Source organism: Lithobates pipiens, unplaced genomic scaffold (genome assembly GCF_037356315.1).
Source record: "Lithobates pipiens isolate NorthernLeopardFrog02 unplaced genomic scaffold, aLitPip1_a1.2 Scaffold_25, whole genome shotgun sequence".
In the NCBI taxonomy this organism is placed as follows: domain Eukaryota; kingdom Metazoa; phylum Chordata; class Amphibia; order Anura; family Ranidae; genus Lithobates; species Lithobates pipiens.
The window spans coordinates 218,069,760-218,097,082 of NW_027507787.1; the positions used below are offsets into that span (position 1 = coordinate 218,069,760).

The 27,323-nt window shown below is 42.2% G+C and overlaps 1 protein-coding gene across 2 annotated transcripts in view; it reads left to right on the plus strand.

Annotated features, from left to right (window-relative positions):
* The first annotated feature begins 484 nt into the window (after window positions 1-484).
* DPYSL4 (dihydropyrimidinase like 4) overlaps window positions 485-27,323 on the plus strand; it is a 109,715-nt gene continuing 82,876 nt past the window's right edge. Inside the window, exons 1-4 of one of the 2 annotated variants that reach the window (XM_077455555.1) lie at window positions 485-815; window positions 11,784-11,795; window positions 15,009-15,017; window positions 25,924-26,012. In XM_077455555.1, coding sequence (XP_077311681.1) covers window positions 495-815; window positions 11,784-11,795; window positions 15,009-15,017; window positions 25,924-26,012 — 431 coding nt within the window. In that variant the 5' untranslated portion in view covers window positions 485-494. Of the gene's footprint in view, window positions 816-5,926; window positions 6,153-11,783; window positions 11,796-15,008; window positions 15,018-25,923; window positions 26,013-27,323 lie in introns of those variants that run through there. The other variant, XM_077455554.1, reaches the window with a different exon arrangement.

Below are 27,323 nucleotides of genomic sequence, written 5' to 3' on the forward strand. Positions count from 1 at the left end.
TTTTTTGGGGTTTAATATTTTAAATAGAAGATCGTTTAATTTTTTTTTCTATGATAATAATTTTAGCACAGCAACCGAGAAGGAGATGCCTTTAATTTTCCTAATGTTACTCTCAGTTAAAGCATCAGAAAAATAATTGCTAACCGTCACATCTAAACAGTCACGTCAGAAAGTCAATCTGATGGAGTAAATAGAATGTAAAAAATAAGAATTTCCATGATCTGATAAAAATCCACAATATCTGTGCAGTCCTATCACACAGGGACAACATAGTCAGCTCCAGGGTGTCACTCTCACCAGTTCAGCACCACACCCATTGGACAGCTCAGTCATCCCTAAATGGAGCTGCCAGCTGGGGTAATGTAACCTCAGGGGGTTATGTGACACATTGTAGACACAGGCCCTTCCTCAAATTAAGCCTGGCAGACCAGGAGCACACTTCACTTCAGATTATCATAGGGGACAACCTGCAGAGAACCAGCAAGCCAGCAGACATGGCAGAGAGGAGGAAAGCAGAGAAAGTCCAGGAAGAGGTGCCCACTTACTTCTCCAAGCTGGGCTCAGGAAGTCCCAAACCCAGGCAGAAGTATGGGGGCATGTTCTGCAATGTGGAGGGGGCTTTTGAGAATAAAACCATCAATTTCGAGGCATTGAGTGTTGGCAAAAAGAATGGCAGCAGGAAGATGGATGGGGGCACTCCTGGTTCTGGTTCTAATGGGCTCAGTGAGTCCAGCAGTGAGAGCAGCAGCCTGGGCAGTGTGGATGGACTGGGAGCTGCTGAGAAGGTGGACCTACAGGGACCTGTATCTGTCCCAGTGGAGGAACCAGCCAAGCATAGCCAGGTAATGGCAGCATCACACCCCTCAGCACTGGGGGCCTCATGCCATTCATTACCAGTACTGGCGGGGTCCTATTATTGGTAATATTTTACTATAAGCACTAGTGGTGAAAGAGTTAATATTATTATTAGGCATATATTGATATTATAATTTTATTTTTATTAGCAATAATAGTGGAACATTGTTAATTACTATTGGTAGCAGTGTACTTAGTGGTATATTATTATTATCAGAGAATGGTATCTAAATTGTATCATTTATATTATTAGCATTAGTGATGGAAGATTGATCATTTTTATCAGTAGCAGTGTAATTAGTAGCATGTTATGATTATCAGTAAAGGGCATCTCATTTACTGATATAATTAGTTGTATATTATTATCAGTGAATCATATCTAATTGTATTATTATTAGCACTAGTGGTGGGAGATTGATCATTTTAGTATTAGTAGTTAGTATTAATAATACTGTTATTATTAGCAGAGGGTGGTAACCCATTTTTATCATTATTGTTAGTATTATGAGCAGTCTTGATGGAAGATTGTTTACTATTATTATTTGTAGTGGTTTAGTATTATTGCCAGTGAACAGTAACTTATTTTTTTGTTTTTTTGTTTTTATTACAAGTAGTGTTAGTTGAAGATTATAAAAAATTATTAGTAGTTGTGTTATTGGTAATGTATAATGGTTGTTATTAGCAGTGAATGGTGTCTCATTTTTATTATTATTATTTGTAATATTATTAGCAGTAGTGGTGAAAGATTATTAATTAGTATTGGTAGCAGTTTAAGCAGTGATATGTTGTTTTTGTTATTATTAGTAGTGGTAGCAGATAATATCTCTTTTGTTATTGTTATTGACAGGAGTGTTGTTTAGCTGTATTGTTATTATTATCGTTAATGTTATTATTATGATTATTATTATCAATACTGTAGGTGGATTATAGCTCAGTAAAAGAGGAGGTGGTTTGTAGAGAGGGTATGCGTATACTTTGGGAGAGGTATGTATATATTATGTTTTGTGGGAGGTATACACACACACACACATATATATATATATATATATATATATATATATACTTTGTGGGAGATATATACACACATATATACTGTATAATTTGTGGGAGGTATATACACACACATATATATATATATAGTATACTTGGGGGAGGTATATATATATATATATATATATATATATATATATATATATATATACCTCCCACAAAGTATACTATATATATATATGTGTGTGTGTGTATATACCTCCCACAAAGTATACTATATATACATAGTTTGAAAATGATAATCAAGTTGACTTGGGTTGATGTACTTCTTAGGCCGCGTACACACGAGAGGATTGTCCGCCCAACTTGGTCCGCTGAACTGTGTTTCAGCGGACAATCCGCTCGTGTGTGGGCTTCAGCGGACTTTTTCAGCGGACTGTCTGACGAACAAAGTCTTACGGAATTTCCGTAATTTTGTCCGTCCAAACTTGGTTTCAGCGGACAGTCCGCTCGTGTGTAGGCAAGTTGGACGGACTAAGTATGGCGCATGCTCAGAAAGGATTTACACGGCCGAAGGTTGCATTGCAGTGTATAGGACGTCGTTTTTCTAGTCCCGTCGTATGTGCTGTACACGTCATCGCGCACGCTTTCAGCGGACTGTCTGTTCATCGTGTGTGGTCAAGTCCGTTCATTCAAAATTTGGACGGACTGTCTGTCGGATTGTCTGACGAACTTAGTTGGGCAGACAATCCGCCCGTGTGTACGCGGCCTTAGGCTCCATGCACACTGGAGCTCATAAACTGCAGTTTATTGGAGTTTGGGCGTTTTTTTTAAAAGCCCATAAACTCCACTCTATGTTAGCCTATGTGTCCATGCACACATGGACGTTTTTCAGCTTTAATGAGCAGTGGAGTTTATGGACTTTTTTCTGAACGCCAGAAATTTGCGTTCAAAGTCCCGTTTTTCACCGCCAAAAAACGATAAACGCTGATAAACGCTCATAAACGCTTATAAACGCTCATAAACGCGCGTTAATTAGTGTTCGGCATTCTATTTTTTCAATGCATTGTGGGAGTTTGGAATGTACTGTGGGATTGTTGGAGTGTCCTCGTGTATTTTTATTGAAAACGCCCATAAACGCTAGTACAAAACGCTGTTAAAAGCAAGTTTTTCAACCAGCGTTTTCTGCCAGCAATCTGGCGTCCAGAAAAAAGCTTTTTTGAGCTTCAGTGTGCATGGAGCCTTATATAACAATCATTCCAAATTATTCTATTTTCATAAACAGTCCAGGTAACATGTGTGCTGTAAAATATAGAGAAGAGAGACGACTCTGTTCTTAAGCTGGCCATACACAATGCAATCTGGTCTATTTACCAAAACGATGTAATAGGAGGACAGGCCTAAACAATCCATAAAAATTTGTATAAAATCAGGCAAGCCCTTGCACTACATATTACTATATCTAAGAAAGATTGTGCAATGGGATTGTATAGTGTATGGTCACCTTTAGTGTGCATTGATAATTAGTAATATCTTTCCGTGGTGTATGTTCACTTGAATGCAATGGATCCAATACATCTGCCAGCATCCTCAGGAGCCCCTGCCAGTATATGGCACCTGACAGGGCTATGGCGGGGTACACAGGCAGTTCATAGTGCAGCTCTCAATAGACATTGGTTTAACCACTTCCCGACCAGTTGCCGTCATTATGCTGCGGCAGGTCGGCTCGTTCCCCACGAATCGCCATACTGGTACGGTGGTCCCTTTTAACAGCTATAGCAGGCGCATGGCGGGGGAGCTGATGCACGTGGCCAGTAGCCACGATGTCTGTCGCCCCCCCTCCACGCGATTGCTCCACAGAGAGCTGTCAATGTAAACACACAGATCTCCGTTCTGACAGAGGAGTACAGAGTGATTGTCTGTTCCTAGTGATCATGAACAGCGATCTCTCAGCTCCCAGTCAGTCCCCTCCCCCCACAGTTAGAAACACCTCCCAGGGAACACATTTAACCCCTTGATCACCCCCCTAGTGGTTAACCCCTTCCCTGACAATGCCATTTATACAGTAATCAGGGCATTTTTATAGCACTGATCGCAGTATAAATGTCAATGGTCCCACAAAAGTGTCAAACGTGTCCGATTTGTCCGCCGCAATGTCGCAGTCCTACTAAAAATTGCTGATCACTGCCATTACTAGTAAAAAAAAAAAAGAATAATATAAAGTCCATAAATCTATCCCCTATTTTGTAGATGCGATAACTTTTGCGAAAACCAATCAATATCCGCTTATTGAGATTTTTTTTTTTTACCAAAAATATGTAGAAGAATACATATCGGCCTAAACTGATGAAGAAATTCGTTTTTTAACTTTTTTTTTGGGGGAGGGGATATTTATTATAGCAAAAAGTAAAAAATATTGTTTGATTTTTCAAAATTGTCACTCTTTTTTTGTTTATAGCGCAAAAAATAAAAACTGCAGAGGTGATCAAATACCACCAAAAGAAAACTATATCTGTAGGAAAAAAAGGCATCGATTTGGTTTGGATTCAGCATCGTACGACCGCGCAATTGTCAGTTTAAAGCAATGCAGTGCCAAATCGCAAAAAATGGCCTGGTCATTAAGGGGGGAAATCTTCCATTGCTGAAGCAGTTAATATATATGATCTCCATAGGAATTAATTTAATGTCTGGTAAGGTAGATGAAATATCTGAAAAAAGGGTTGTGGACTGCTGGGCTCTGGCTGTGTATGGCGCCTGCCAGGGCTGTAGTGGAGTACACAGGAAGCTCTTCATAGACATGGATGTATTGTCGGGTATAATACATGTGATCTCCATAGACATGGATGTATTGTATAGTAGATCTGATGGGGAAGGATAGCGATGGGTTGCTTGGCTTTGACTGGTTTTGGCGCCTGCTAGGGCTGTAGCGGAGTACACAGGCAGCACTGTATAAATCTGAATGTATTGTCGGGTATATAATAGAAGTGTATTCCATAGCCATAAAAGTATTGTTGGGTATAGAAGATATGACCCAGGAAGGATGGTGGTGGGTTGCTGGGATGTGGCTAGCTAGGCCTGCCAGGGCTGTAGTGCTGTACAAAGGCAGGCAGTATAGGGATGGAAGGATGATGGTGGGTTGTTGGGATGTGGCTGGGTATGGCTCCTGCCAGGGCTGTAGCGCTGTAAAAAGGCAGGCAGTATAGGGATGAATGGAAGGATGATGGTGGGATGCTGGGATGTGGCTGGGTATGGCTCCTGCCACGGCTGTAGCGCTGTACAAAGGCAGGCAGTATAGGGATGGATGGAAGGATGATGGTGGGATGCTGGGATGTGGCTGGGTATGGCTCCTGCCAGGGCTGTAGAGCTGTACAAAGGCAGGCAGTATAGGGATGGATGGAAGGATGATGGTGGGGTGCTGGGATGTGGCTGGGTATGGCTCCTGCCAGGGCTGTAGCGCTGTACAAAGGCAGGCAGTATAGGGATGGAAGGATGATGGTGGGTTTCTGGGATGTGTCTGTGTATGGCCCCGGCCAGGATTGTAGAGCTGTACAAAGGCAGGCAGTATAGGAATGGAAGGATGATGGTGGGTTGCTGGGCTCTGGCTGGGTATGGCTCCTGCCAGAGTTGTAGCGCTGTACAAAGTATAGGGATGGAAAGATGATGCTGGGATGTGGCTGGTATGGCTCCTGCCAGGGCTCTAGCGGTGTACAAAGGCAGGCAGTATAGGGATGGAAGGATGATGGTGTGATGCTGGGATGTGGCTGGGTATGGCTCTTGCCAGGGCTGTAGCGCTGTACAAAGGCAGGCAGTATATGGATGGAAGGATGATGGTGGGATGCTGGGATGTGGCTGGGTATGGCTCTTGCCAGGGCTGTAACGCTGTACAAAGGCAGGCAGTATATGGATGGAAGGATGATGGTGGGTTGCTGGGCTCTGGCTGTGTGTGGCTCCAGGCACAGCCTGGCATCCTATGCCTCTCTGTGCAGACCTTCTCTCTGTCTATTGTGTGTGCTGGGGGGAGGGGGGCTGGGGGCTGGATCGTGGCCCTAGGAGAGGCCCCTGGCTGGAGCTTGCAGGATGTGGCTGGCATTGTAATGAAGGAGCTGGGCTGACAGCTTCTTGCAGTGCAGGGGGAGCCACCGAGCCTGTGACAACAAAAAGAGAGGAAGGCACATCCCCCACCTCCATCTACACAATAACACAGGGATCCTCGGAGCCCAGGACCCCCGATCTGCTGGACACAGGGGCCCACCCCACACCCTGACAACATGTCCTACCAGGGCAAGAAGAACATCCCCAGGATCACAGTAAGACACAGGGGGGGGGAGGGGGGCAGGGATCCATTGCAGACAGCCATGATAGTTCTGGGATCTTCTATGCACTAATGCAAACGATCTGGGGGGTCTATGGGGGGTGCTCTGTGTACTAAGGGGGGGGGGGGGGTGCTGTTCTGTGTACTAAGGGGGGTGGGGGCATTCTTTGTAACCCCAGGGGTTTCTATAATCAAGAAGCCTATGCAGCCTGTATACTCGATGGTATCTGTGGGTGACATTGGTCTGCAGGGACACAATCCCACTGAATTTAAATAAATTCTGTTTTGCATAAATGCCTTATTTATATATATTTTAATCCAGTTTTATGATTGCATGTTTGAAGGTGCATACAGGCCATCGCCAAAAATGCCATCATCACCATCCACATCAATGTCACTGGGTTGTCACTGGCAGCAAAATAATATTGAAACTGGGTCAAGCATTTTCCTGCGCCAAACATCCCAATAAATCTGTTCAGCCGGCTTCGTTACATGGAATCTGACTATTTGTTGGCAGTTATGTAACATGCATGACATTACTATATCATTCCAATAGAATGGTCCTTAGAAGAAGGACCGGAGGCTGAAATATAACACAACAGGACAAGAGTACTTATTTTGCAACACAAAAAAGTGACAGTTTTCAGCTGGAACCAATGGCTAAAGTAAAGATAATTATCTTGATGCTACAACTTTGGGAATTGTGGCAGATTAATATTTTTTTGCTATATATATATATATATATATATATATATATATATATATATATATATATATATATATATATATATATATATATATATATATATACCTGTACCTAAATGAATAAAAATAACAGGAAATAAAATAATCAATGCATCATTAATAAATGAATTAATCAATAGGCTAAAAAATAAGACATGGAAAGGCAGTCACCCATAGCAACTAACCAAAAAACATTTTTCAGTGACTGTAGTAAAATAAGCTGCCTTCTGATTGGTTGCTATGGGCAGCATAAATATAAATAAATAAAATACATAAAAATAAATAAATATATATATATATATATATATATATCACAAATACATATATATATAAATATATATATGGTATTATTATGGTATTATTTTATTATTATTGTAATATATATATATATATATTAAATATAAATATAAAATATAATATAAAAATATATATATATATACATATATATATATATATATATATATATATATATATATATTTCTTGTAATATATACATATATATTATATATATATTTGTATAAATAAATTATATATATATATATATATATATATATATATATATATATATATATATATATATTACAATAATAATAAAATAATACTATATATATATATATATATATATATATATATATATATATATATGGTATTATTTTATTATTATTATTGTAATATATATATATATATATATATATATATATATATATATAATTTATTTATACAAATATATATATAATATATGTGTATATATTACAAGAAATATATATATATATATATATATATATATATATTTTTTTTTTATGTATTTCATTTATTTAGATTTATAAATTAATATGAGAGAATAAGCATTTAAGGATTGCTATGATCTGACAAAGAAATCATTAATGACAGACCTATTCAATAATGCAGGGCAAATTTACTGAAGACATGCTGCCCATAGCAACCAATCAGAAGGCAGCTTGTTTTACGACAGTCACTGAAAGGTGTTTTTTGGTTAGTTGCTATGGGTGACTGCCTTTCCATTTGTTTTGTTTTTTAGCCTATTAATTAATTTATTAGCTATGCATTGATTATTTTATTTCCCCGTTATTTTTATTTAGGTACAGGTGAGGTTATCCTTTAGTTCATTTTGAGAGGCTGACGCTGCTTTTCTGTCATCTGTTTTGCTCTTACATGCAGAGTAGATTCTGATCCTGAGACATCTCCTGGATGAGGACTACAATATGCACTGCTATACCAATCTGCATGTATGCATTGGTTTGTCCTTATTTAATAATGTATTCCTTATGGCTGTGATTACAGGCAGAGTGCAGGAGCTTACAGGAACAGTGCAGCAACCAATCAGGTTTCACCTTTAGGCCTCATGCACATAGACGCGACTCAAAGCGTTATAATACCCAGCACTTTCCTGTCCCCAGGAAGCCATAGACGGTATGTACAGCTGGCTATATAAGCGAATGGCCGTATGTGCCCATACTCATGAAAATACCAATTCTCCTGTGCGTCAGTGTTTAGCCACGCATGCGCATACACCATATATCTCAAACAGGTGAGTCTTGCATTCAGAAAAATACACTTACCGGCCCCTTTATTGGGTACACCTTGCTAGTACCGGGTTGGACCCCCTTTTGCCTTCAGAACTGCCTTCCTTCTTGGTGGCATAGATTCAACAAGGCGTTGGAAACATCCCTCAGAGATTTTGGTCCATAGTGACATAATAGCATCACGCAGTTTCTGCAGATTTCTCGGCTGCACATTCATGATGCAAATCTCCCATTCCACCACATCCCAAAGGTGCTCTATTGAATGAGATGTGGTGAGTGTGGAGGCCATTGGAGTGCAGCGACCTCATTGTCCAGTGGTGAGATGATTTGATCTTTGTGACATGGTGCATTATCCTGCTGGAAGGAGCCATCAGAAGATGGGGACACTGTAGTCATAAAGGGATGGTCATGGTCAGCAACAATACTCAGGTGGGCCGTGGTGTTTAATCGATGCACAATTGGTACTCAGGGACCCAAAGTGTGCCAAGAAAATATCCCCCCCATTACATCACCAGCCTGAACCGATGATACAAGGCAGGATGGATCCATCCTTTCATGTTGTTTACTCCTAATTCTGACCCTATCATCTGAATGTTGCAGCTGAAATCGAGACTCATCAGACCAGGCAACGTTTTTCCAATCTTCTATTGTCCAATTTTGGTGAGCTATGCGAATTGTACCCTCAGTTTTCTGTTCTTAGCTGACAGGAGTGGCACCCGGTGTGCTCTTCTGCTGCTGTAGCCCATCTGCTTCAAGGTGAGATGTTTTGTGCGCTCAGAGATGGAACTCTGTATACCTTGGTTGTAACGAGTGGTTATTTGAGTTACTGCTGCCTTTCTATCACCTCAAACCAGTCTGCCCATTTTCTCCTCTGACCTCTGATATCAACAAGGCATTTTCCTCCACACAACTGCCACTCACTGGACCTTTTCTCTTTTTCAGACCATTCTCTGTAAAAGCAAGAGATGACTGTGTGTGGAAATCCCAGTAGATCAGCAGTTTTTGAAATACTCAGACCAGCCCGTCTGCCACCAACAACCATGCCACGTTCAAAGTCACTTAAATCCCCTTTCTTCCCCATTCTGATGCTCGGTTTGAACTTCAGCAAGTCGTCTTCATCACGTCTAGATTCTTAAATACATTGAGTTGCTGCCATGTGATTGGCTGATTAGCAATTTGTGTAACTAAGCAATTGAATAGGTGGCTGGTGAGTGTACATTGATGCATAGGAGCATCAACGTTTACACATACAGCCATTCACTTATATAGCCAACTGTACATGCTGCCTGCAGTTCCCTGAGCGTGGGAAAGTGCCAGGAATTGAGCACTTTTGAGTCTTATAAATGTGCACGAGGCCTAAAGATGAAACCTGATTGGATGCTGAGGGTTAGGGATGTTATACGCATAGTGCTAAGGCTCGCTATACACATTACAATCTGACCAGACAATCTCTGCACAATCAACCTTACAGTGGCCACACACTTTAAATGTGTTATCTGATTGTAATTCGATCAAAACAATTGAATCAGCAAACAGTCAAATAAACATAACTTCCCTTCTGAATTAGATTGGATTCAGTCAAGCTGAGTTGATCTATGATTTCACCAACCCCTTACTGCCTACTGCCAAGCTACATAGCCAGCAGCAGTGGCAGAACTACCAGGGTCGCAAAGGTCACACTTTTGACTGGGCCCTGGCATTCCGCCAATGTTGGGGGGGAGGGGGCTCCAGCAGGGTTGCTGGCCACAGGGCTCTGAGCTGAGAGCATCTTTCTCATACAGCCCAGAGCCTGCACTGACAGTTCCCCATCCCTCCTCCCTCACACGGATGGGAGAGGAGAGAGCCAATCTGCTCCTTCTCCTCCCGCCTATCTTCTTTGCTCATTCAGCTGCTGGGCTTCATACTTCCTGCAGTGCACACACAGAGGGGAAGGGTGGAAGGTGGAGGAGCAGATCAGCTTTCTCCTCTACCATTCATGTGAGGGAGGAGGGAGAGTGAACTGTCAGTGCAGGCTCTGACTGGGCTGTATGAGAGAGATGCTCTCAGCTGAGAGTCCTGGACATCACTGATGCCCTAGGCATCACTGATAGGTGGCACTGATGGGCAGCAATGATAGGCTGCACTGATGGGCACTGATAGGTGGCATTGATGAGTAGTGATTGGTGGCACTGATGGGCACTGATAGCCAGCATTGATGAGCACTGATAGGTGGCACTGATGGGCACTGATAAGCGACATTGATGCGCACTAATAGGCGGCAATTATAGGCTGCACTGATGGGCACTGATGGAGCTGCACTGATAATCAGGGCACTGATGATTAATGCTCTGATTATCAGTGTAAACAATGTACTGACTGGTTAACAGCTCTTCTTTCCTCACACAGACACAGTGTGGGAGGAGAAGACTGCCAATAACTGGCAAATCTGTTTACATGTGATCAGCTGTGATTGGCCCTTTACCATTATCTGTGATCAGCTGTGTCACAGAGCTGGATGTGCACCCCAGGGGGCACACGGGAGGCAGGGTTCTAGGATGATGTCCATGGAGGCCCCCCCAGAACTGGAAACCTGGGGCTCAGATGGAAGGGGGGGGGGCAGGGGGGCCCTACATGCTTTCTTGCACTGGGGCTTCGAAGGTTCTCTTGTCGCCTCGGGCCAGCAAACATGTTTTCATACATTGCTATAGTGGCTTCACAATGCAGCAAGTTTCCTATAGTGGTGCCACTTGCCAGCCATGCCCCATTTAAATCAATGATACCACGCTTCGCATCTAAGGCATGCAGTTGCAGCACCGAGGCTGACATTTGGTAACTCGAACCTTCAGCTACCTCAACACATTTTCTATGGGATTAGGGTCTGGAGACTGGCTAGGCCACTTCAGGACCTTAATGTGCTTCTTCTTGAGCCACTCCTTTGTTGCCTTGGCCATGTGTTTGGGTCATTGTCATGCTGAAATACCCATCCACAACCCATTTTTAATGCCCTGGCTGAGTGAAGAAAGTTTCCATCCAAGATTTGAGGGTACATGGCCCCATCCATTGTCCCTTTAATGTGATGAAGTTGTCCTGTCCCCTTAGCAGAAAAACACCCGCAAAGCATAATGTTTCCACCTCCTGGTTTGACGGTGGGGATGGAGTTCTTGGGGTCATAGGCAGAATCTCCTCCTCCTCCAAACACGGTGAGTTGAGTTGATGCCAAAGAGCTTGATTTTGGTATCATCTGACCACAACACTTTCACCTAGGGGTGCACCGAATGGGTTTTTTGGTGCCGAAAACGATACCGAAAATGAAAAATACACCAGGCCGAAAACCGAAACCGATACCGAGATGGTCAGAGACTGGGGACATGGTACAGGAGATGGTCAGAGACTGGGGACATGGTACAGGAGATGGTCAGAGACTGGGGACATGGAACAGGAGATGGTCAGAGACTGCAGTCTGAGCCTACCCCTCCCTCCTATGGTACAGGAGCCTAACCCTCCCTCCTATGGTACAGGAGCCTACCCCTCCCTCCTATGGTACAGGAGCCTACCCCTCCCTCCTATGGTACAGGAGCCTACCCCTCCCTCCTGTGGTACAGTAGAGGGTCAGAGACTGGGGACATGGTACAGGAGATGGTCAGAGACTGCAGATGCAGTACATGAGATCAATGCAGCCTCACCAGTGTCCATTAAATGCAAATTCACCAGTGCCTGTCAGATGCAGCCTACCAGTCAGTTGTAGCAGCCTGCCTGTGCCCTTCATGCAGCCTCACCAGTGTCTGTGCCCATCAGATGCAGCAGCCTGTCTGTGCCTGCCATTCAGCCTCTCCAGTGCCTGTGTCCATATGTAGTAGCCTGCCAGTGCCCATGCCATGCAGCCTCACCAATGCCTGTGCCCATCAGATGCAGCAGCTCGCCAGTGCCCATGGCATGCAGCCCGCCAGTGCCCATGTTATGCAGCCTGCCAGTGCCCATGTTGTGCAGCCTGCCAGTACCCATGTTGTGCAGCCTGCCAGTGCCCATGTTGTGCAGCCTGCCAGTGCCCATGACGTGCAGCCTGAGCCTACCAGTGCCTGGTAATGCATATATCGCTGTGTGGATCTGAATTGCCATGCAGCCAGTTTCATCCTGGCACGCCCCTCAGAGTCTCCCCTCCCTCCTCTTCTCACTCCTGTCCTACACAGCCTCCCCAGTGCCTGGTAATGCATGTCGCGCTGTGTGGATCTGAATCGCTGCGCAGCAGATGTAACGATGTCCCACCTCCTAGACCGCCTCTTGTGATAGACGGCACCCTGATCCAATGCTAGGAATCACTGTGCCGTGTGTCATAGGAGGCGGCACACTGTTACATCGGCTGCACGGCGATTCAGATCCACACAGCGTGACATGTATTACCAGGCACTGGTAGGCTGTGTATGACAGGAGTGAGAGGAGGAGGAGGGAGTGGAGACTCCTAGGAGCATGCCAGGATGAAACATGTGCGGCACCTGGCCGGATGGCACCGCCCCTTTTTTCGGCGCCAATATTGGCAACATTTCTCTTTCGGCAAATTCCCGAAAAGGGCATGTTTCGGTGGCCGAAAAATCTCGGTGCATCCCTACTTTCACCTAAATCTCCTCTGAATCATTCAGATGTTCGTTAGCAAACTTCAGATGGGCCTTTCTTGAGCAGGGGGACCTTACGGGCTCTGCAGGATTTCAGTCCTTCACTGCGTAGTGTGTTACTAATTGTTTTCTTGGTGACTATGGTCCCAGCTGCTTTGAGATCATTGACAAGATTCTCCTGTGTAGTTCTGGGCTGATTCCTCACCGCTCTCCGCTCTCATGATCATTGAAACTCCATGAGGTGAGATCTTGCATGGAGCCCCAGATCAAGGGGGAGATTGACAGTTATTTTGTGTTTTTTCCATTTGCGAATAATCGCATCAACTGTTATAACCCTCTCACCAAGCTGCTTGGCTATGGTGTTGTAGCCCATTCCAGCCTTGTGTAGGTCTACAATCTTGTACCTGCCATCCTTGGACAGCTCTTTGGTCTTGGCCATAGTGGAGAGATTGGAATGTCTTTTATGCAGGTAACAAGCCAAGATTAGGAGCACTCCCTTTAAGGGAGTGCTCATAATCTCAGCTAGTTACCTGTATGGAAGACGCCTGGGAGACAGAAATCTTGCTGATTGATAGGGGATCAAATACTTATTTCACTCAATGTATAACCAAGTATAATATCTTTTTAATTTTAAGGGAAAAAAACAACTTTGATTTTACAATCACTTTAACCACTTGCCAAAGCATGTACACATATATAAACGTGCAACAGGCCAATCCTAGGGAATAGATTTTTCCATTAAGCACAGAGTGTGGGTCATTGTTGATTATTTGTGTACACATATATGCAGCTTCACAGAAGTATTCTTCCATGAGGCTGTATATATGTGTACATGGGTGTTCTGGGAGCACGCTGCACAGAGACTGAGCTCTCAACGAGAACCCTGGGTCCCGTGCTAACATTCCGTAACTGGAAAGCCCAATCACCTGATAGTTGTGATAGCCTCTGATTGGCTATCACAGTGATCAGTCACTGTGCAGCCTGCCTCTGTGTTTTTTTCCCCCTAAACTTTACTAAAACAGGCACACACAGAATCTGGTGCAGCTGTGCATACAGTGGTAACCAATCAGCTTCTAACTTAAACTTGTTTAATTAAGCTTTGACAATAAAACCTAGAAGCTGATTGGTTGCTATGCACAGCTGCATGAGATTTTGTGTGCTCCAGTTTTAGTAAATCATCTCCAATTAATTATTTTCTCCTGCTAGAGGAGAAAATGTAATATATATATATATATATATATATATATATATATATATATATATATTAGACCTGCACGATTATGGATAAATTGAGAATAGAATAAATATCCCGATTCTCATCGTAACATCATCTTTCACATTATACCAACAAACTAGGCTGACTCTACTGTTTCGTTTTTTTTTTATTAATTCAAGTGTATTTTTCCCCAAAAATTGTGCTTTTAAGACAGCTGCACAAATGCAGTGTGACATACAATATTGCAATGACCGCCATTTTATTCTCTAGGGTCTCTGCTAAAAAAAATATATATATATATATATATATATATATATATATATATATATATATATATATAATGTTTGGGGGTTCCAAATATTTTTTTTGCAAAAATAATAATATATATATATATATATATATATATATATATATATATATATATATATATATATATACTGTATATAAAAATAGGTAGATTAAAATTTGATCTAGGTTAGTGGCAGGGCTAGAGTTATAGTCAGAGTCATGGTCAAAGGTCAGGGCTAGTTTATTTTTACGTAGGATTTATATTAAAAAAAAAGCTTTTTTTAAATTGGTATCAGTTAGGCCGCGTACACACGCGGGGACTGTTCGCCCAACTTGGTCCGCTGAACAGTGTTTCGGCGGACAGTCCGCCCGTGTGTGGGCCTTCAGCGGACAGTTTCAGCGAACAGTCTGCTGAACAAAGTTTTTCGGAAATTCCGAAAAACTGTCCGCTGAAACTTGGTTTCAGCGAACAGTCCCCTCGTGTGTAGGCTTGTTCGTCAAACTAAGTTCCGCGCATGCTCAGAAAGGATTTACACGCCGAAAGTTGTAATGCAGTGTATAGGACGTCGTATTTTCCGTCCCGTCGTACGTGCCGTTCACGTCATCGCGCACGGTTTCAGCAAACTGTTCGTTCGTCGTGTGTGGGCAAGTCCGTCCATGCTAATTTTGAGCGGACTGTTCGCTGAAACTGTTTGACGGACAAAGTTGAGCGAACAGTCCCCGCGTGTGTACGCGGCCTCACAGTTAGTGTCAGCTTTAGTTCACATTGCAGCGATGTGGGAAACACAAGATTTGCTGCTTTTCCCTTCATCACATCACGTTACTTGGCACTGTGTCCATGCTATTTGCTACGGGTGTCAATGTTAGATTAGCACCCCAAAACAGATTGCAAAATGCAGTGCGATTGCCAAGGTGTGGGGAAAAAATGGTCTCTTTTTGGTGCAGATGCGATGTGATTTGAGCTCTACATAATGTATGTCTCAAATCGCATCACACAGACATTGCATGTGATGTGCACAGGAATGCTCTCTTACATTGGTGAACAATGGGAAGAACGTCCTTACATTTGTAGACAGTGAGAAGAATGGCCCTTTACATTGGTGGACAGTGGGAAGAATGCCCTCTTAAATTGGTGGTCAGTGCGAGTAATGCTTTCTTACATTGGTGAACAGTGGGATGAATTCCCCTTATATCGGTGTCAGTGGGAAGAATGCCCCCTTACATTGATAGACAATGGGAAGAATGCCACTTTACATTGGTGGACAGCGGGAATAATGCCTCTTAAATTGGCGGTCAGTGCGAAGAATGCTTTCTTACATTGGTGAACAGTAGGACAAATTCCCCTTATATTGGTGTCAGTGGGAAGAATTCCCCCTTACATTGATGGACAGTGGGAAGAATGCCCCTTTACATTGGGGGACACTGGACAGTGGGAAGAATGCCCTCTTACATAGTGGTCAGTGGGAAGAATGCCCTCTAACATAGTGGTCAGTGGGAAGAATGCTTCTTTACATTGGTGGACAATGGGAGGAATGCCCCTTTACATTGGTGGACAATGGGAAGAATGCCATCTTACATTGGTGGTCAGTGGGGAGAATCCCCTTTTCATTAATGGGCAGTATGAAGAATCCACTTTTCATTAATGGACAGTGGGAAGAAAGCCCTCTTATATTGGTGGTCAGTATGCCCCTTACATTGATGGTCAGTGGGAAGAATGCCCTTTACATTGGTGGACAGTGGGAAGAATGCTTTCTTACATTGGTGAACAGTGGGACAAATGCCCCTTATATTGGTGGTCAGTGGGAAGAATGCCCCCTTACATTGGTGGACAGTGGGAAGAAAGTCCCTTTACATTGGTTGACATAGGGAAGAATGTCCCTTTACATTGGTGGACAGTGGGAAGTATGCCCTCTTACATTGGTAAACAGTGGGAAGAATGCCCTATACATTGGTGGACAGTAGGAAGAATGCCCCTTTACATTGTTGGACAGTGGGAAGAATGCCCTCTTACATTGGTGGACAGTGGGAGGAATGCCCCGTACATTGGTAGTCAGTGGGAAGAATGCCCCTTACATTGGTAGTCAGTGGGAAGAATGTCCTTTACATTGGTGGACAGTGGGACGAATGCCCCTTTACATTAGTGAACAGTGGCAAGAAGCTTGCTCTTACATTGGTGGCCAATGGAAAGAATGCCCCTTACATTGGTGGCCAGTGAAAAGAATGCTCCATACATTGGTGGGCAGTAGGAAGAATGCTCCTTACATTGGAGGTCAGTTGGAAGAATGCCCTTATGTTGCTGGTCACTGGGAAGAATGCCCTCTTTACATTGGTGACCAGTGGGAAGTTTACCTCCTTACAATAGTGGTCAGAATGTCACCCTTATAGACAGCTGAAAAGATCATTGGTGTTACAATGCCAGCTTGCTATGTGGTATTGGAACCAGAACGATGCGGACAACATATTAATGGGAGGTTGATCAGCCACAGCTTTTGGAACCCCTAGCAACATATGGAGGAACCCCAGGGGTTTCTAAGAACGGTTACCATTTTAGATTATGTTGGAAGACAACACAACAGCTTTGCTGGAGCAAATAGTTATTGGTAAAGGTTCATGTACTCAGTATCTGCAGTATATTTATTTATTATCAGCCTCAAATATACATAGATAGTAGAGCTGCACAATTAATCGTCAAGAATCGCTATCACGATCTTGACTAAAGTTTCACAATTCTTTCTATGCAAAGAATTCTCTCTGCTCCTCTGAAGCCACAGCCATCAAAAGGAAGGAACAGAAAAACTGGGCAGTCTGCCAAGAATCAAAACATTCTTTATCAGTTGAACTTAAAGTGGATGTAAACCCACTCTCATCCTTTCTAAACTACTGCAATATTAGTTATCTAGAAGGATATACATGCCTCCTGCATGTATACTTATCTGTCACATGTCTCCCCCCTCTGTCTGCTATGAGACCTAAAAACTGCAGGTTTTGTGGGTGGGTCTGTTTTCCAGAGCTCAGTGGGTGGAGTTGTGATGTCAGTAGACTCCCCGCCCACCTCTACACTCCCCTTATCAACATGCATTTTCTCCTGTGTATTTCTTACACTGAACTTCTGCTATGATCACTAACATCCAGTCAAAACCCAGAAATGTCCCCACATGACTTCAGCATGGCAAATCATGATGAGGCGTGGAACAGCCAATCCTTGCAGAGCAGCAGAAGGAAGAAATGGGAGGCAATTAATAATGCATGTCTCTTAGGCTAGTGCACAAGATATGTAAATCACCTGTCACTCACAGCCAGGGGGAGGATTTGACAAAGTTTTTCTCTGTTTGTTAAGATTTAACTCTTTGTGGCAAGACTGGGCTCCAATGATAGGAAATATTATACTCTACATTATGACAAAAAAATAATTTTTTTGGGGTTTACATCCACTTTAAGTATAAACATTGTAACAATTTGTCAATGGAATAGACTTTGTGTTTAAGTGAAAAAAGTTTAACCACTTAAAAACGAAACCTTTTTCTGACGTTTCAAGTTAAAAATTTTTTTTTTTTTCTAGAAAATTAATTAGAACCCCCAAAAATTATATATATTCTTTTAGTAGCCACACTAGAGAATAAAATGGTGGTTGTTACAATATTTTATGTCACACTCTATTTGCACAGCGGTCTTTCAAATGCAATTTTTTTTTAAAATTACTTTAATGAATAAAAAAAAAAAAAAAAACATTAAGCAGTAAAGTTGGCCCATTTTTGTTTGTATAATGTGAAAGATTTTACGTCATGAGAATCGTGATCTTTTTATTCCAAGCAAAAAAAATCGTGATTCTCAATTTGGCCAGAATCGTGCAGCTCTAATAGATAAATATATATATATATCTATATCTATATCTATATACTGTATATATATGTATATATATATATATATATATATATATATATATATATATATATATATATATATATATATATATATATATATATATATATATATAATACCGCAAAGGATTGAGATAAAATATGAACACCTTGAAGCAGATCTATCATCTTGTCACTTTGTGTTGTTAAAAGTCACATCTGAGGTTTACATAGTATGTACAGATCACAATCTCTGGAAAGACAATATTATTTAGAATTTTAAGAATACCATTATAAGAATATTTCATGTTTATTACATTGCATTCAATGCATTCCATCCTTTTGATATACACAGAAGGAAACAGTGTAGACATGGTTAATGTAAAGCTACAGCATTGGGGGATGGGTATAAGGACGCGCATGAAAAATGGAACAGGAGATAAAATATAATTTAGTCATGTTGAATATTAAATAGAATTGTATGACCCTCCTTAAGCAAATCCTTGTTATTTGAATATTTATTGCATCTGAAAACGCACACATTAATGCGCATTACCCTGTGTTTTTAGATGAGTTGCATTGCAATTTTGAAGGACCCCCTTCAGTTGACTTGAATGGAAAGGTGTAACCTAAAGCACCTCACGCAGGATTTTTTATTTTAGTATACTGTTATGCCCCACACACACGGTCGGACATTCCAACCACAAAATCCGTCGGATTTTTTCTGACGGATTTTGGCCGAAACTTGTCTTGCATACACACGGTCACACAAAGTTGTCGGAAAATCCGATCATTCTGAACGAGGTAACGTCAAACGCGTACGTCGGGACTATAAATGGAGCAGTAGCCAATAGCTTTCGTCTCTTAGTTTATTCTGAGCATGCGTGGCACTTTGTCACGATACACGCGATCGGAATTGATGTGATCGAATTTTGTTGTCGGAAAATTTTAGATCCTGCTCTCAAACTTTGTGCGTCGGAAAATCCGACGGAAAAAGTCTGATGGAGCCCATGCGCGATCGGATTTTCCGACAAGATCCGATCGCACATTTTCCACCGGAAAGTCCGACCGTGTGTACAGGGCATTACTCTAATGCTGCGTACACACGATCGGAATTCCAGCCAGAAAAAGACTGATGAGAGCTTTTCATCGGAAAATGCGACCGTGTGTATGCTCCATCGGAATTTAGCTGTCCGAATTTCCGCCAGCCAAAAATTGATAGCATGTTCCAACGGAAAAACTTTCTATCGGAAATTTCGATTGTGTGTATGCAATTCCGACACACAAAAAATCACGCATGCTCAGATTGAACTACGAGACAGAAACTATTGGCTACTGGATATTGAACTTCCTTTTTCTAGTCCCGTCGTACATGTTGCATGTCACCGCGTTATTTGGTGTGACCGTGTGTAGGCAAGACAGCTTGAGCCGAATTCCTTCGGAATTCCGTCGGGAAAACCATCAGAGCTTTTTCCGACGAGAATTCCGATCGTGCATACGCGGCATAAGGTGGGAACAAGCTCTGCTGAAAACAATGGGTTTTCTCATATTCATGCATTGTGTCTGTGTTGGAAAATGTAGCAAAATGCCTGACAAAGTATCTGGTGGGAACAAACCTTTAATGAATATATTTATGCAGCTCCTGTTATGGCCTGGTGTATCCTGCTTCCATAGAACCTTCTAGGGAAAGCTTCTATTGATTGAGTCTTACCATTACCGGCAGTGAGTTATTCATAGCCCAAAGCGTCATGAATGGCATTATCTGCAAATGTATTTTCCCATCACCTCCTGGAATTGTGGGCATCCGACTTCCCACAATTCCTCATTTCTATACTGAAAAACAAATGTTCACTGCCTCTTGCGATCCTTCATCATTTCCCTTGTTTGTACCTTCAGCTGTGTAGAATTGAGATTTATTTTCATTATATGTGAAGCTGTAATATATGTAACAGAAAAATCAATGATTCTACATTTTTTATTTTGTAGCTTTAATGGTAGATCTACATTTGATTTCCCCAAAGTTGCTGGAGAATGTGAAATTCAATTTCTGCTCCAAAACTGTACAGAGTCTTCTTATGACTTATGGTCCATTCAAACTGTTAGCCTCCATTAGGATCAGCAGGGAATCCATGAACAGATCTTCTCCTTAAAGTGGTTGTAAACCAGAAAAAAAACAAGAAAAAACAAACCCTGTAAGACAAAGGCATAATGAGCTAGTATCCATCGCTTACTAGCTCATTATGAAATACTTACCTTAGATCGAAGCTGTTTGTAGCGGCACCGCACACCACTTTGGCCGGCGACATGGCTCCTGGAGTTATTTCCGGCTTCGTGGGCTCCGGTGCTGTGATTGGCCAGAGCCACAATGTCACTCCTGCCCACGAGCCGCCGGTCACGGCACGGCTGCTGAATAGATGGCACAAGTGGCCTGTTTAGTGCGCATGCGCTGATGATGTCAGGGCAAGCGTATATTGTAAATATATCCTAAACCGTGTGGGTTTAGGAGATATTTACAGTATCTACGGGTAAGCCTTATTATAGGTTTACCTGTAGGTACAAGTATCGTTTGTATAGTTATATCCAACTTGGGTAGACACCTGGTATCAAGCATCTCATCCCAAGAAGTCAGATGTGCAAAAAGAGTTGGAGGGGGATTATCACGGTGCTTATAGATAATAATGGAAATTATACATATATAAAAAATATATAGATTTATTATAAACATGATTTAAAACCAAATATAACAAGTCGTTGAGTTTTATTGGACATCTCCATTATGGTGGTCATGTGAGAAGGGTTCCAGTTGAACAAAGATTAGATATTCGTATGATATCCCGACATGTTTCGCCTTTTTTTTTTATCTCTCGTTTTCTTCTTTTGTTGTTTCTTACTCTTTTTCTTTTTAGTCTTTGGTTTGTTGTGCTTTTAGGCAGATTCTTGCCCAAGTGAAGTAATAGCTACCTAAGTACAGATGCTTTTCTTGAATAGGTGGTAAGATATTTATATTCATCTGAAAGGATTGTCTTGCTCAAGCTCTATTAATGTCTTGACATATGGGAACTAGGTAATCCAGATTATGTTTTTTTTTGTATGTAACTTTGAAAATTATCTAGTAAAATTAATATTTCAAAAAATGTTGGATATATGGGCATGCAGATGTAAACACATGTCCATCTAGTTACATTCTTTTACCTCCAATCCATCTACTTTAGGTCCAAAAAAATGAATGGAAAAGGATGTAAACCTTTTCCTTTTTCTAACTTAGACAGACTCAGAGGTAGTCAATCTAAATAGATGTCTTCTTTACATGTGTCTACCCATATATAGGCAGTCCCCAAGTTACATACACTATATTACCAAAAGTGGGATGCCTGCCTTTACACGTACATGAACTTTAAAGGATTTGTAAACCCCTTGAGATTTTTCACCTTACAGGCATACCCCACTCTTAAAGTGGAGGGCCACAAAAAAAAAAAAAAAAATTGCCTAAAAATAATCCTAAAAAATTGGAGGAAAAAAATAAATAATTTTTTAACTTACCAGAAATGCCTGTTGCTAGGCAGATTGTCCTAATCTGCCGCTTCCTATTCCACTGTGATCTTCAGTCTTCTCCCCCTCGCATCGTCTTCTAGTGAATGGGGCGTGGTGTGTTCTGGGAACTGTGTGTGTCCCATAACACAGCGCACCCCATTCAGAAAATGATGCGCGACTCGCGCATGCGCAGTAGGAAATGGACAGTGAAACCGCAAGGCTCCACTGCCTGTTTCCCTTCGTTGGAATGGCGGCGGGATCCGAGAGCCGGGGGATGGCCGACATCGTGGGCACCCAGGACAGGTAAGTGTGCTTATTAAAAGTCAGCAGCTACAGTGTTTGTAGCTGCTGACTTTTTTTTTTCCCTGGCTGGCTCTCCCCTTTAAGTACACAATGGGGTTTATTTACTAAAGCTGGAAAGTGCAAAATCAGGCTCACTTCTGCATAGAAACCAATGAGTTTCTAATACCAGCTTGTTCAATTAAGCTTTGGTAATAAAACCTGGAAGCTCCTTGGTTTCTATGCAGAACGGAGCCTGATTTTGCACTTTCCAGCTTTAGTAAATAAACCCCGTTGTGTACTTAAAAGTGGTGTATGCCTGTAATACATTCTCTTCCTTCCGGGGCCACGGGCTTCGGCTTGGTGACTGACCGGGAAGCCACGTGACGTCACTCCCGTGAATGCGTGCGGGAGCCGGCAGTCACGGCACTCACTCGGGAAGAAACGGCATGCGCCGATGATGTAATAAATATTTCCAGTAACTACAGATAAGCCTTATTCTAGGCCTATCTATAGGTACAAGTTCTCCATGGAGGTTTACAACCACTTTAAATGCCCTTTCTTCCCCTATTTGATGCTTGGCTTGAACTTCCGCAAGTCCTTTTCACCATGTCTAGATGCCTAAATGCATTGAATTGCTGCCATGTGATTGGTTTATTAGCAATTTATGTTACCAATTAGTTTTTTAGCCATCTGTAAGGAGTCATTCTTCCCACTGGCCACCACCAACATAAGCTGGTCTTTCCACCACAGACCACCAATCTAAGGGGAAGCTTCTTTTCCGACCACCAATGTAGCGGAACCCTCACTGATCAACAGTGTAAAGGGACTGCTAGTGTAAATGGGCACTTCAATAACTAACAATGTATGGGAAGCATTTTTCAGCTGATCACCAATGTGAGGGAGGACTAACATTTTTACAGACTTAACTTCTTCCCATTAGCATTATTTCTTTCATTTCATTATTATTACTAAATGTTTTTGTCATATAGAGCAGCCCTTGGTGTCAACCACTCTAATGCCGCGTACACACGAACCGGACTTTTCGACAGACTAGGTCCGTCGGAATCAGTCCGTTGGACAATCCGATCGTGTGTGGGCTAGTCCGATCATTTTTTGAAGAAAAAAAATCAGACGGACTTAGAAATAGAACATGTTTCAAATCTATCCGAAAAATTGGGAAAACCGTTCGTCTGTGTGCTAGTCCGACAGACCAAATATGACGCAAGGGCAGCTATTGGCTACTGGCTATTGAACTTCCTTGTTTAGTCCCGTTTACGTCATCACGTTCGAAATGAACGGACTTTCGAACGGACTTAGTCCGTTCATCTGTGGCCAAGTCTGTTCTTTCAGAAAGTCTGTCGGAACTCCGCCAAAAGTCAGTCGGGAAGACCGTTGGACCTAGCCTGCTGGAAAGTCCGGTTGTGTGTACACGGCATAAGTATATCGCATTCCTATTTTTTTTATTTTCTTTATACTTACAAATTACTGTTCATATTAATTCCCCATGAACAGTAAAGACTTCACTAAAGCCTAAAAGTTATATCATAGGGTTCCTCTGTTTTAGAAAGGCTGGCATAGGCTGTCATAGACCTTACCGAGCAGATATTTCTATACCCAAATTACTGATTCTTTTGAAATAACCTCACAATCAGACCTGTCTGTATGTGTGATTATGAGAAGTCCACTAACATATTGGGGAGTATCTGAGTATCTAGCCTGTGTTGAAGACCATGCTTGACTGACTAGATCAGTCACTGTTCCTGAGTGGGTATTCGTTTGGGCAAAAAGGAAGAAATGCCTTCCGGTGGATAGTGCCCAGTGTTGGATGATATGCCCTCTCGGGGATTGGGCTGCTGCCTTTTCTGTGTGACCTTCTAAAATATGGTTCATGGACCGTTATAAAAAATTTGCAACATGTACATCAACCCAACTCCTTCTTCAGGGCTGTTGCTGTGTGCTATTTGGTTGGAAAAATTACCACAAATAGTAATGTTGGATCAAAGTTTCTTTCTCATTCATGGGAATTGTACCCACCAAATAGTACACAGCAACAGCCCTGAAGAAGGGAGAGTCTTTTCCCCCGAAACACATTGACTTGATGTACATGTTCCTAATTTTTAGTAAGGCCACTTTCACACTAAAAGCGCTGGGCGTTTGCGGTAAAGCGACGATAGTTTACCGTCACTACCGCCCATTCATTCCAATAGGCAGGGGGGCGGTTTAGAAGCGCTGTATACAACGCTCCCAAACCACCCCAAAGATGCTGCTTGCAGGACTTTTTTCCCATCCCGCAAGCGCCACGCCCCAGTGTGAAAGCACTCAGGCTTTCACACTAGGGTGGCATGGGAGGTGGTTTTCAGGCGCTTTACAGTCCATATTTTTAGCGCTAAGATGCCTGAAAACTGCCTTTAGGGTGAAAGTGACCTAAAGGTCCATGAACCATATTTTAGACATCACATTTCTCCAAAAAACTGGGCTCTCCCTTCTTTTTATCTAAGCCCTTGTACACACGGTCGGAGATTCCGATGGAATGTGTCCTATCGGACCGTTTTGTCGGATATTCCGACTGTGTGTGGTCTGCATTGGACTGTTTCCGTTGGAATATCCGACGGACCAAGTTTTCCAACTTGCCGGTAAAATTTTCCAACAAAATGCTCCTTTTGGACATACTCCGATCATGTGTAGCCTACACAAAGTGCCACACATGCTCAGATCAAATTCCTAGACCAAAGCTATTGGCTACTAGCCTGAACGTAGTCCCGTCGTAACGAAATAACGTCATCACGTTATGTACAATCGGATTTTCCGACAATTTAGTCCGACCGTGTGTATGCAACATCACTTCCGGACCTCTTCCGGAATTAATCCGTCTGAATTACTCCGACGGATTTGGTTGTCAGAATCTCCGACCGTGTGTACAAGGGCTAAGACTAGCATATTGGGGGAAATTTACTAAAACTTGATCGTGCAAAATCTGGTGCAGCTCTGCATAGAAACCAATCAGCTTCCAGGTTTTATTGTTAGAAGGTGATTGGCTACCATGCACAGCTGTACCCGATTCTGGATGCTCCAGTTCTAGTAAATCAACCCCATTCTGTCTAGTCATTATCGAACCCCACCAAGGGTGACCATACAAGGACAGACCTGTCAACAAGAACAAAGGGCAGTTTGAGACTTGCCTGTCCCTCCTTGAATTACGCACCATGGAGATCTAGCACAGTCTTTTGCACCAGTTTGCCTGTTGTGGGACACTGTTGGTGAAAGTTCTTGTTCTGAGAAGAAGAGACCTTCACAGTTGGCTGCAAAGACTGTCCAACATGGTAGAACATCTCTAAATGTTTATATATTTAACCTCTGCAAAGGTTACAGCAAGAGATTCTCAAATATTGGAAATGTGGCCACAGTAAATGCCTCACTAAACAAAATGTTCTCCTACTTTAGCCTTCTAGAATCATAGAAGCGTCAACATGGGTCATAAACATTTAGGATAGCTAATAAAGGGTTACACTTTATTTTCCTTGCTGCTTTAGTTCCGTCAGCAAATTTCACAGCAGAGCGTTTTTTATTTATTAGATGCAATTACCAAATTGGATTAAGTCCAACGTTTTGTTTGATACTATTCAGCATTCACCTCGCCACTTGTCCTCCATCACCAGTTCATGGCTTACACTTGACATTGTGCGGTAGACTCCCATATATCTAATCTTTTCTATTCCAGAGTGACAGACTTCTTATCAAAGGAGGAAAAATTGTGAACGATGATCAGTCATTCTGTGCAGACATATACATTGAAGATGGCTTAATAAAGTAAGTGAGAGGCAATAAATTACAATTTATTGTATGATTCTAGTAAACAATACATTTTGTGAGATGTGTACCGATGAAGGTGTACTTGTGGTATTAATAGTCATATACAGAACACTGCAGCAAGAAGAAAAAATTACATGTTAAATTGAACAACGGTGCTTAACCTCCCTGGCGGTATTATTAGTTCTGATTTTAGGTGCTGAAAGCTGTACAATTATTTTGCATGGAAATTTGGCTTTTTATATTGTAGGCCTGCAATTCTTAGGAATAACTCACTTAAGTCTGTCCAAACCAGAGTCTAGCAGACATCCCGGGTATGATAAAGTTTATAATATAATAAATAATAAAAAAAAAAATATTTTCTTCTTTCTATTTTAAAAGAAATCCAATAAAATCGAATTTTGTCGTAAATTTAAGACAAAATTTATTCTGCTACATGTTTTTGGTAAAAATAAAATCCGTTAAGTGTATAATAATTGGTTTGTGTGATCACGGACATATGTACGCAAATGATCATGTACAGATGTGTGCAGGTGATCATGTACCTATGTGTGCAGATAATCATTGGGACATGTGATTTTAGTGGGACATATGTGGGGGACATGTTTTTTTATTATTTGGGGACATAGTTACATAGTTAGTAAGGTTGAATAAAGACACCAGTCCATCCAGTTCAACCTGAGTGTCTACAATTGTCCCTATCCCTGTACATTGGACACTCACATTGGTCCCCACCCTCAAGGAGCCCACGATCCAAGGTCCCCATTTATATACAAGGGCCAATTTTTGACATAAGCCATTTAACCTACCTGCATGTCTTTGGAGTGTGGGAGGAAACCGGAGTACCCAGAGGAAACCCACGCAGGCACAGGGAGAACATGCAAACTCCAGGCAGGTAGTGTCATAGTTGGGATCTGAACCAGCGACCCTTCTTACTGCTAGGTGAGAGGGCTACCCACTACACCACTGTGCCGCCCAATGTCTTTTTATTATTTGGGGACATGTGTGGGGACATGTGTGTTTTGGGGACATGTGTGTTTTATACTAGACTGGTGATCAGTGAATAAAAAGCTGTAAAAGCAGCTCATACTCACTGATCACCAGCCGGCTGCAGCGATCTGCTCTCCTCTCCTCAGCAACGACTTACGTGTGAGGAGAGGAGAGCCGATTGCCTAGCAACCAGCTGTTTGTTTACATCACATGACAGCTGTGATTGGACACGGCCGTCATGTGATCAGAAGGGCCAATCACAGAGCCCTCCTGCCTATCCGAGATGCGCGGTTTTCGGGTGACACAAGCACATCGGGATCG